The sequence below is a fragment of the Sycon ciliatum genome, chromosome 1 (assembly GCF_964019385.1).
Source record: "Sycon ciliatum chromosome 1, ocSycCili1.1, whole genome shotgun sequence".
In the NCBI taxonomy this organism is placed as follows: Eukaryota; Metazoa; Porifera; class Calcarea; order Leucosolenida; family Sycettidae; genus Sycon; species Sycon ciliatum.
In genome coordinates this window covers 39,540,503-39,552,405 of record NC_088643.1, presented here as the reverse complement: position 1 = coordinate 39,552,405, position 11,903 = coordinate 39,540,503, and the positions used below count along the sequence as shown (strand labels likewise).

Genomic DNA, 11,903 nt, shown 5'->3' with positions numbered 1-11,903 from the left:
GCGGTCAATTCTTCAGCCTTGCAAGCTGTTGAATGGTGCAATCCCAGCACAAGTTGCTATGGCTGTAGCATCGCTATCATCGCCTCCGGCGATGGGCGTCCAATGGTCCAATGGTGTGTGTGTGTGTGTGCGTGCGTGCGTGCGTGCATGCATGCGTGTGTGTGTGTGTGTGTGTGTGTGTGTGTGTGTGTGTGCATGCATGTGTGTGTGTGTGCATGCATGTGTGTGTGTGTGTGTGTGTGTGTGTGTGTGTGTGTGTGTGTGTGTGTGTGTGTGTGTGTGTCAGACCATCACTGTGTCTGTGTGTGTAAAACTGCATGTGCACAGTGTGTTTATCACACTCCAATGTTTCTTCAAACATGCAGGAAAACTTACTACATGCAAGCTTGCATCAGCCATGGTCATCAGCCATGGTCATCAGCCATGGTCATTAGCCATGGTCATCAGCCATGGTCATCAGCCATGGTCATCAGCCATGGTCATCAGCCATGGTCATCAGCCATGGTCATTAGCCATGGTCATCAGCCATGGTCATCAGCCATGGTCATTAGCCATGGTCATCAGCCATGGTCATCAGCCATGGTCATCAGCCATGGTCATCAGCCATGGTCATCGGCCATGGTCATCGGCCATGGTCATCGGCCATGGTCATCGGCCATGGTCATCAGCCATGGTCATCAGCCATGGTCATCAGCCATGGTCATCGGCCATGGTCATCGGCCATGGTCATCGGCCATGGTCATCGGCCATGGTCATCGGCCATGGTCATCAGCGTCAGCTCGCTTGACAACTATTGGTTAGCTGTATTATGAGTTTGTGGGATAGGTGTGCGCACGTGCGGGGGGGGATTGTTTAACTGGCAGTACCTCTTGGGATGGTGTCGACCAGGGCCTAGGTTACTGTGGCATGCCCATAGTGTGTACTGATGCTTTGTTCCACGCCATCAAGGACTACACTTGTGCACTGTTCGAAATTTGCCAGGAGGTGAATTTGGCCATATTCAATGGATCTGCCATCACTGAGGTGCACAACAGCATATCGTAATGCTTAACACTAATTTTGGCTTGTTAAACGCATTAATGAATCCAACAATATTCACACCTCATTGCTTCTGTAGGCAGGCATAGAGGAATGGTCTAGGACCATGATTGAGAAACAGAGGGTACCAGGTTCAAGTCCTGCTTAGAAGCGGAAGGATTTTTCCAGCCGTGCTGCGACCCACAGTTAATTGGGAACTTGTGGCCTGGCACGAGGAAAACATGGATGCAGTTAATGGGATTTTCGGTCTTTGACTACTTGCTGGTGAGCTGATCTACTCACCTCCCACCGCTATAGGAGCTGCATCTGCACCTGGATCCTTGAACGGTGGTGGCGTTCCTACGGATGCGGAAAACTCGGCCTCTAGCCGAGTCTGACACGAACGGTCATTTTTTTGCTTCTGTATACTCCAGCTGATTGTTGTGTGGCCTGCATGAACTAAACATTCACTGTGACGCGTTCAAGTGAAGTTGGACAAAAAGGTAAGCTGCTGCATATTGTACTGATATAGAGAGCACACATCTATTTCCAGTGTACAACGTACAATGTGCCAAGGCATTCAACTGCTATTATTATACTTATCTTAACTCCCTCCTCTTCCTCCTTCACCTTCTCCTCTTTTTTTCTCCTCCATCAAAATGGTTGTATGCAAACCAAGATGCTAATGTAAGTTTCCCGGCCTCTTCTTTCTTCTCGTGGAATGTGCGATGTGTATGCGTCTACTCCTGGTGGCCACAAATGTGTAGAGATACAACATACATGCATCATTATTTTGTACAGAATGATGTCAATGCTGAGTTCGAGGATCAAAATAGTAAGGAATCCATGGTCAATATCCAGTTCACTTCATTTTTGCCACACCATTACCAGGATAACTGACAATAAGCTGCTGCCAATGGAAAGTTCTCTGATTTGATAGAGCCACTCCAGTGACCACTATGAGTACTTAGCAGCAGAGCGCTTGTCTAACGGTACTTATGGTTGTTGGGCGCTGTGTGCAGTGCGACTGTGCATGTGCTGGATGTGGTGTCTGCATGGCTGTGTGTTTGGTGCATTTGCTTCTGTTTATCACCTGGTTGTGTGTTTGGGTGCATTTGCTTGTGTTTATCACCTGGCTGCTTTGATATGACGCATCTGGGCAAGTGAATCGCAACACTGCACTGGTAAGGGCAATAGTCATCCAGTGTGAGTGTGAGAGTAGCAAGACACTCGAACTGGGCGGTTGGGCTTTTTGCTCCTCCATTACTCTCTAATTTTCTACTCAAGTGTTCAATTCAATCGGTTTCAAACCTTTTTATTACTTTTCTTGTGGCATGTGGAGTAGATTCGAATAGTTTGCTTCCTTCTGGGCTCGCGCAGTCCGCCAGTCCTTCTTCCAGCTGGCAAATCGGCCATTATAGCCCTTGGTCCATGCTGGGCACATTTGAGCATGACAGACCTTGGGCCCTGGTTGAGCTTGCTTGCTGTGCATACTTTGCGGTTTGGCCCTGTCCTGTCTGGTTGGTGGCACAGTGCCGCGCTCTGGATGCAGTCACCTGGTCACCGTGCCTGCATGGTACAACTTACAGCCTGTTAGGGCGACTTCCTGTCACTCGAGTTTAAAACCTGTGCGATAGTTCAAATTGAGTTGAAGCCTGCAGGCACGGTGACTGGTGTACGCATGAGCGAGTGGACCATCTATTCAACCATGTTCTTTTGGGAATAAGGGCCGAACGCTGCATCGCAGCCTTCTCGTAACAAAACCAGTCGACTCGGCGTCCAAAAGACTAGAACATATGGGCCAATCGCGGTCATCCGTGCTGTTATAAGAATGAAATGGCTCTTTTAGTGACATTTTGCATGCAAATCCCCATGTAGTAGGGCGCAGTCACCCAGTTTCGGTGGAAGTGGCGAGTTCGATTGGGAATAAAGGAGGAAGGGAGCGTCTCGGCTTCTCGGACCAAGACCACTCGACTCAGCACCCCGAAGGCTACAACTGGTGAAAAATTGATTTTAACCTTTACTTCACCATTAAATATGGCAAAGGAGGCTGCCTGGCAGCATGCTGCTGGAAGCGAATTCCACCTGTCAGCGGCCTGATAGGGTAAAGCGTAGAAACCATACCGTGAAGAGGCATTAGATAGGGCTAAATCAAGGGCTGACTGTCCCCTGGTCAAGGCATCCGTATGGTTGCTATTCGATGTAAGTACAAATAGCTCGGCTTGTGGCGGTGACAAATGATGGCTGTTGGGTGGCATGGTGGGTAGCCAAATAGCCTCAGGCTACGCTTGAAGCATCGAATGAGTTTGTTGTATCGGGTTGCTGATATGGTGTGATCGTAGCAGCTACTAGCGTACTCCATGGTGGATTTGAAGATGCTTGGGTAGAAGGAACGTTGTGCCTGGGCAGTGATGTGATGACCTGTTCAGCATTAGCGTGATGTGAGTTTAAGCTGAGACCAATCTATCAAACTGTAGAAAGAAGTCAATCATTCCTCCTTGACCTATCTTCCGTCTCCTTCCTATGGCATGTCATCACTGAATGAGTGTGTATACGAGTGTTTTTAGGTGACACGAAATCCTAATCGCTTTCCGTGTGCGCGTGTGTGTATGTCTGTCTGTGTGTCTCTGCTAATGTATGTATGTATGTGTGCATGTATGTCTGTGTATCTCTGTATGTCTGTGTGTGTCTGTATGTATGTCTGTGTGTATGTGTATCTGTGCGTCTCTGTGCGTCTCTGTATGTCTGTGTGTGTGTGTGTTTCTGCTATCTGGCCATGAGGGTATAATTATGTGTATGTGCAGCACACACCAAGATTCCTTCTGCCTGACACTTGCATGGTAAGAAAGTTGCCGTGATGACGTTTATTCTCTGTATATACACTCTCGTCTCCTGATATAACGAAACCATTGTGCAAGAGAAGTAGCAGTTCTCTATAGCCGAAGTTTTTTTTATACCCGGAGTGCACTCACACCATACAAGCAAGAGTATATAACCCCCCAAGAGTGTGCAACTCTGCATATGGCTCCGACGGCGAAAACTCACATCACGTGTCTCAGATATGTTCGTACTACGTACAAACGAAGGATAGCGTGCGCGCAATCCGCCATGATCATGCTGGGGATTTGCATACGCGCAGTGAGTTTCTGTCAGAGAGTGCTTTTTTTTATTACTCCGCTGCTCGCTAAAAACGGGCTGGAAACGTACAACTGAGACACTGCACCACGTGATGTGAGTTTTCGCCGTCGGTGTACCCCATAGAAAGGGTATCAAGAGTTGCACACTCTTGGGGGGAGGGGGGGGGGGGGTTATATACTCTTGATACAAGCAACATGCCATGCCTTATATGTGGCCCATGACAATAGAATTGCACGTAGTTGACATGCAGCCCTACAAGATATGGTGTGTTACCGTGACACAAAAACTGAGGTGTGCGTTTGGATGGGAACCAGTAACTGTGTGTGTGTGTGTGTGTGTGTTTGTGTGTGTGTGTGTGTGTGGGTGTGGGTGTGGATGTGGGTGTGGGTGTGTTTGGCGTGCATGTTTGCTTTGTGTTACTGATTTACCAACGTGGATTCCTCGCTGGACTGAACAAAGTCTGTATCCCCATATGTGGAAGATAAGCACAGCTATTCAGAGCGCATTCATGTCAGTTCAACCTAAGAGTAATGGCATTATTATGCCATGCAATGCAACTGTATGTTCTCCTTCTGTTTGCACCCCATCCTACCCGCTAGCTAGTAGAGTACTGCCGTGTGAGTGGTATCTGACTGAGTCTCCTCTATCTTGCTTTCTCTGATTATGTGCCAGTGTATGCAACTTCTGGTGGCTGTGTCATTTTATGCGTGAATTTGCACACATATTATGTCCTCAGGTTAAAGCTAACGGCCGAAATCATAATCAGTAACAGGAATGCGGTAAGAACTACAAGAGCTTTTTAAAAAGATTTTACTATGTTGTATTAATGTTCTGTTGTAAACTTGCTGTTCATAAAAATTGCAACAATGTTCTTGTCAGACCACATGTACAGTGCTACTCTATGAAATCCAGTCGCGTCACTCAAGTACGCGCCAGGCGTTGCACAGCCCTAGACCTACGAACACTGAGCTGCAAAGTGGTACAAGGAAAACCCGAGCCAGTGACAAATGCAGCACTGTAGTTGTGGCTGCATTTGTTCCTCTGCTCATCGTGGTTCTGTGTGCTTGATGTATGTTTGTGTGTATGTATGTGTGTGTGTGTGTGTGTGTGTGTGTCAGTGTGGTTTTTGTGTTGTCCGTGCATGCCGGGGTGGTTGTTGCATTCTTCTATCCACGTTTGCTTGCATTTACTGCCAACATGGGTGTTCCTTTCCAAACCATCGGGACACTTGGACAATCCTCCGTCATCCTGAGCTAAGGTAAGCAACATCATTCAGTGCAAGGTCCTTTCAAAATGATGTGGATTGGAAGAAAGTATTGAAAGTGATATCCCAACTTAGTACAGTTGCATGCTGTGCATTTCAGTCCACCCAACTGTCCTAGGGTTAGAAGGTTCTGCAAGCAGAGCGGCAATAGGGCGGCACAACGCAGAAAGAATGTGTGGAAAATGCAAAGCAATGTAAAAAGAAGGTGCGGTGGATAATATAGAAACACAAAGCAATGCAAGAGAAAATTTGAACGCAATGGTGGAAAAAGTGAACGCAATGGTGAAGGTGGATAAAATGTGAATTGTGAAAAAAGGTGAGACTGTCCAAGGAAGATGTGGTTATAAGCTTATTTCGGTACTATTAAAGGAGTACCTCATCAGACCAATGGAGTCTAAAGTGGTGGAGCAGTCTCTTATCAATATAATTTTGGTGTGTGGGTGAAAACAACAAGGGGTGTAAAAAAAGACAGCTGGGTAGGTGCGATTCTCAGACATGTTTGTGTTTGAGATGGCTAGCCAGGCTTTTCGTCTTTTTCCAGGCGATAAATGGTGCCTGGCCTAGGATGGTGTCAAGTCTGTGTTTAGTCCACAGGGTTTTTAACACCTTGTTTAGATCTGTAAGACCTGGATGATAGGGGAGTATGAGTGGCGGTGTGGTGTTGTTTTAAGAGTGAGTGGGTCATTTGCGGTGTGTAGAGGAGAGAGCTGCGCTAACTACTGACCTGGAGTAACCACGTTCGATTAGTTTAGCTGCTAAAAAAGAACGAGTACCTAAAGAAGTGGCTTCATTCGTAGATCCTCTACCCGCTCTGATCATCTCTCCAAGTGCCACTGCCTTCCAAGTATGGGAGGGGTGGGATGATCTAGCCGGGGAGATATATTGAAATTTGTTTCGTTTAAAGTTGATTTTGGATTCAATTGCGTTATTATGGATACTAAGTTTGAGATCGAGCATAATAATTTCTATCTTACTCGTTTCATGTGTGAACCTAACCGGACAATTAGTTCGGATGGGTTCATCAACTATTTGCTTAATCCGTTCCTTTATTGTGATGGCGAATAGGTCATCAATGTATCTTTTTGCCAGAAGAGAGGAGGCAAAGAAGGTCGTTAGGTGGTATTTCTCCATCCGAAACATCCGAAACATAACAAATGTTGGCGTAAGCCACTGCTGCTGGGCTACCCATTGCTGTGCCCTGGAGTTGGTGGTAGGTGGAACCATTAAACATAAAGTAATTATTCATAAGAATTATACGAATGATTTTAATTACAACTACTCGCCACGGACCGGGTATGTCTTGCTGACGGAGGTGCCAGGCAAGGGCTTGGAGACCATGAATGTGTCCATGGTATAAGTATTGAATTGTGTGTTAGAGGCAGGTTCCGTGTGTTGGTGAGTAGATCCGTGGAATTAATAAGTGTGGATGGGTGTTTAATAATTGTGGGCCAGAGGGTGAAGTGGATAAAGAGGGCCCAATAGTAAGTGGGTGATAGGATGGAAGATACAATAGGTCGAATTTTGAGTGGGTTCTTGTGGAGTTTAGGTAGGCCGTAGAAGTTAGGAGTACGGGTACCGGGCGTGCGGAGCTGTTTAGTGAGACGTTTATGTAAATCATCCTCGTTAGGAAGCAAGGCTGCTTCGAGGGCCGGTTGGGTATCCGGGATGGAATCAACGATCTCATATGTGTCCTTATTTAGAAGGTGTTCCAAACATAGGGTTTTGTAGTTGTCTGTTGTCATAACAACAGTAGTGGAACCTTTATCCGCTCTACATACCACAAGATTAGAGTTACGAAGAGTATTGAGGGCTTTTAGTTCGGGTGGTGTGAGATTGTTTTTAATGGGTTTGGGTTGATAGTGTTGTAGAGTAGTGTCAATGTCCATGCTGAGCTGAACTCAATGAGTTCCATAGGGATGGAATTGGGTGGTGGTGTCCAGTTAGATTTGGCAAGATCTTGATTTTTAGTGCTTGGTTGCATTGCATGGCATAATAATGCCATTACTCTTAGGTTGAACTGACATGAATGCGCTCTGAATAGCTGTGCTTATCTTCCACATATGGGGAAACAGCCGCCCTCAGCCAATCACAGTTCAGCAGTGTTTTCTTCTTGACCTGCTGATCATGATGGCTGAACTCTGGTTGTTTCTGCATGAGGAAGGAGAAACAAGCCGGAAAATCATACCGGAGAAGAAAATCTAAAATAATTCTGCCATATAAAATTCTCTGTTGAAGCAATAATTGATTCTCCACCTTGCTCTTTTCACCTGGCACCTGTGCAGTGGTCTTTTAAGACAAATGGGCAATATTCACTCATTACATGTAGAGGGACGGTTTCAAATAGGAACGGTTTGACAGAAAACTTTTGTAGACCCAAACCGATCATCAGCGTGGATTGTTCACTCGAAATATGTTTGTGGAAGGAAACTGGCATGTTGAAGATTCTGAGGCTGAGCCACTCCTTTGGGTTGGCCCGTTGCCTCCAAGTTGCCCCGTTTTTCGTTTCAAATTGAGGTGACTCGGAAAGGTTTTGGAGTGCACGTCAAGTTCACTTGAGTTCTGGAATTAGATACTCAGTAATCGCTACCGCTCCACGAAGGCCAGTACAGTGCAACAATCCTCGTGTGTGCTTCCATTAGTTTTCATTGGTATACGACGGTGCTTTATTGGCGAGAGGCGAGCCGCTGCTGGTTTACCTGCGACAAGAAGTTGCCATGATTTTTAAAAAGACGTAAAACTCAAGCCTCAGTGCGAAGCAACACGTCAAAAACTCACCCCTTGGCATGGCGCTTCTGGTCATCGCAGAGCCATGAAATTTGGGCTCGGAGTAAAACACATTGTAGTCTCACTGTGACATTATGTCTTCTAATGAAAATACCAAGAGAGGAAATGAATATTGAACCCTTTCCGGTTTGCAACCTATTTCCTATTTGAAACCGTCTCCAGCGGGCCATCACCTTCACTGAATCCAAGCTGTCTGCATTACCAGATATGATGCCAGGCAACAATGTTTTTGAAGGACAGTGCTGCTCAACGAAATCCGATTGCACAAGTCGAGTGCCCCACACTCGTTTGCTTACCAGTGTTTGCAGGTCTAGGTGTGCACGGCGCACATCGTGTACTCGACTCGCACAATTGGTTTTCATTGAGCAGCACTGTAGTTGTCCCAGTATTCAAACTCTGTTCATTTCCTCTTCTGCTTACAGTTGACATTGTATATTCAACTGAACTCGGCTTTCACTGCACTGGCAGCATCGGCAGGTACAATGCACGTTGGTCACCTGTACTCTTAACCCATTTCCACCATACTTAAGTCATGGTGGCCGGGCTCCATTGGTATTTGGCACTATCATTGCATCTGGCTTTGTTGTGCATGCCCTATACCCAGTGAATTCTGTACTGTATACCGTCTGTCTAATTTTGTATTTATCCCCATTGATCAATCCCACCTCCCCTCTACTATCCACTCTCTCCTGCCATGTCCTTGCCTCTCTACTCCTCTCCTTCTTTTGATCCCCCCCCCCTACTTTCCTCCAGACTTTCTCTACTGCTTTAAAAGTCTCTCCTCCTATTCTTGTCCCATGTTATTATTCTGACAATATACCTCTCTCCATTCTTCCACCCACACCTTGCTCTTACTTCCAAGCGCCTTTCTGCCCCCCCCCCCCCACACACACTCTTCTCCAGGCTCCAAAAACGTTTCCCACTCTACTCCAGTCTTCTCCTCACGTTTCTGTGCCATGTTATTATTCTGATAATGTACATGGCAATTCACATTACTTTCTAGCCGTAACCTGGCGTGTACCTCCTCTCTCCATACCAAGTTTAGTTACGCAAGAGAGAGTTTGGAAGCTTTGTTACAACTCTGAGTTTCACGTATTACTACGATCATCAGGCAACAAGTTGCCTGATGATCGTAGTAATACGAGTTGTAACAAAGCTTCCAAACTCTCTCTTGTGTACAAGACAGGACAGTGAAGCACACCACTTAAGTTTAGTTAGTTAACAGTTTCGAACCATGCACAGCACATGATTCATTCTTTTCTTATTTTGTGTACTCATAGAGAGAGATTCCCATGATCCATTTACTACTTTTATTTCTATACCCTCACTTTGCAAACTAGATATAGATGGTAGTTGGTTCAAGCTGATGATTTCCTGAGGTCATATTTGTTGCCTTCAGCCAATAAAAATATTGCCGCTATATTTCTGAATACCGGCGGCAGTGAGATGATTATCGCCGTAAAACTTGGTCCGGGACTGAGTATTACTGCCCGACCTCTTCGGTGTGCCCAGGCTTGGTGTATTCTTCTACACGTTACGCGCGGCTTGGTGGACTGTAGAATTGTATTATCTATACATTTTTTTATTTATATTTCCAATAATCATGCCAGAAGTTGTGTGCCAAATTGTATTATTGTAAGGTGTCAGTAGGTTCTACTCAGAAGTTGACAAGAGTGCTAGTATTATCACTTGACTAGGACTAAGGTGTGTGATCAAGGGGCGTGTGTGTGTGTGTGGTGGGGGGGGGGGGGTAATACCGAGATGATGGTACAGATTGAAAACGTACCGCGGATACTGTAGTATGAAACGTGGGACTGAATTGATGTCACACTGCATGCAGTACAGCTTCAAGGGGAAGTGCATCGATTTTTCGAGTAGGGTCCAGAAGATAGACAATTTGATATCGGTTCGAATGGCATATCTGTCCAGAAGATAGACAATTTGATATCGGTTCGAATGGCATATCTCTCGCTTCCATACAATAAGCCAAACTTGCCAAATCGCCACTTGTATACTCACGTTGCCATAGCGACCAGTGCAGTGATGACGTATGAAAGGCTTAGCTCCACCACAGAGAAGGCCGATCACTGCAGAAATTGGTGATTTTCAATTGTCTTATTGTATTCACGATGTGAAAGAAGTGCTGTGTTCAATGCTGTTAGTGCCGTGAACTGTTTATCGGCCTTCTCCTGCATTTCCCTAGGCTGACTGTGCCTAGGAAATGTTTTCCTCTAGGAGAAGATGCTTGGTATTCCCCTTCTCTCCGGAGACATTTTCAGCAAACGTTCAAACCTATGACATTATTTCATTCATCAATCTCCACCACCCGTCGTCTCACCTGGCTTCAGAAGATGTTATGAGAGATAGGAAGCATCACATCCATCTTCAGGAAGTGGAAAGAGCAAACGGCATGGTCCTTGGTTGGGGTAAATGCTGAACGTCTGATTTGTCCCAAGCAAGATTTCAGCATTTTGTTCGTCACTATTTTCGCTTGTCTGCTGATGTCTCCGCACTCCAGCTTTCTCCTGCCGGTGTCACGTCCCAGTACACAACCGAGAGGACTAATATTAACAAACAGTTCACTGCACTAACAGCACTGAACACAGCCCTTCTTTCACTTCGTGAATACAATAAACCAATTGAAAATGACCAATTTCTGCATGTTGAGCTAAGCCTTTCATACGTCATCACTGCGCTGGTCGCTATGGCAATGCGAGTAGTATACGATTTGGCAAGTTTGACTTATCGTATGGAAGCGAGAGATGTGCCATTCGAACTGATATCAAATCGTCTTTCTTCTGGACCCTACTCGAAAAATCGATGCACTTCCCCTTTAACCTATGGCATTGTTTGTCAGCTAAACAGAGGGCCACGTGAAAAGCATAATAGTATAAATAGTCGAGAACATGATTGTACTACTATTGTGCTCCTGACTACAGTACTGTCAGGAGCTGAAGAACTGAGGGAGGGGGTCAGGGGTCAGGGTTTTCTAGCCTAGCCCGTTCTTATTTTTAGCGAACACAGCAGTTTCGTTCATAATTCGATGGTACAGTATTACATGTACATTTATGCAGAGTTATACGTCTGAGTGTACATTATAGTGTAGATTACGGTTTCCGTTCTTATCTGCAATAAATCCAGCCTACACCGTTCTTATAAACTGTGAATTTCTAGCCTGGCCGTTCTTCGGTGCCCGACACTGGCGACAGTACTGATTGGCCCATGTGTTGTTGTCTTTTGGACACCGAGTCGACTGGTTTTGGTCCAAGAAGGCTGAAAAATCTAGTATAGAGATTTTTTGGAATATGAGATTTTTCAGCCTTCTCGGACCAAAACCAGTCGACTCGGTGTCCAAAAGACAACAACACATGGGCCAATCTCAGTCATCCGTGCTTTATAAGAACGAAATGGCACTTTTAGTGACATTTTGCATACAAAATTACAAATCCCCTTCTAACTGTTAGTAGGGCGCAGTCACCCAGTTTCGGTGGAAAGCGGATTTTGGTACTGTACTGCTGGAAGTAGAGAGTTCGATTGGGAACCGATAGAGGAATGGAGCGTCTCAGCTTCCTGGGCCCAAGACCATTCGACTGGGCACCCTGAAGTCTACGAGTAGTGAGTATAATAAGACTCCCTGATCGAAACCCTGCACTGGTTGCGACCATATCCCGGCAACAACACGCAAAGTCAATGTCATGAT

At 45.8% G+C, this 11,903-nt stretch overlaps 1 protein-coding gene and 1 long non-coding RNA gene across 2 annotated transcripts; both read left to right on the top strand.

The window, feature by feature from the left end:
* Nucleotides 1-423: 423 nt before the first annotated feature.
* Nucleotides 424-801, top strand: LOC135804586 (uncharacterized). Its single transcript, XM_065318487.1, has one exon. It carries the CDS (start codon nt 424-426, stop codon nt 799-801), a length of 378 nt encoding a protein of 125 aa, XP_065174559.1.
* A 2,205-nt stretch (nt 802-3,006) lies between these two features.
* On the top strand, nt 3,007-9,082 carry LOC135806991 (uncharacterized). The gene is made up of 3 exons (XR_010551404.1): nt 3,007-3,857; nt 4,892-5,413; nt 8,626-9,082. It is a non-coding gene; the product is annotated as an uncharacterized LOC135806991 (long non-coding RNA).
* Nucleotides 9,083-11,903: the final 2,821 nt, after the last annotated feature.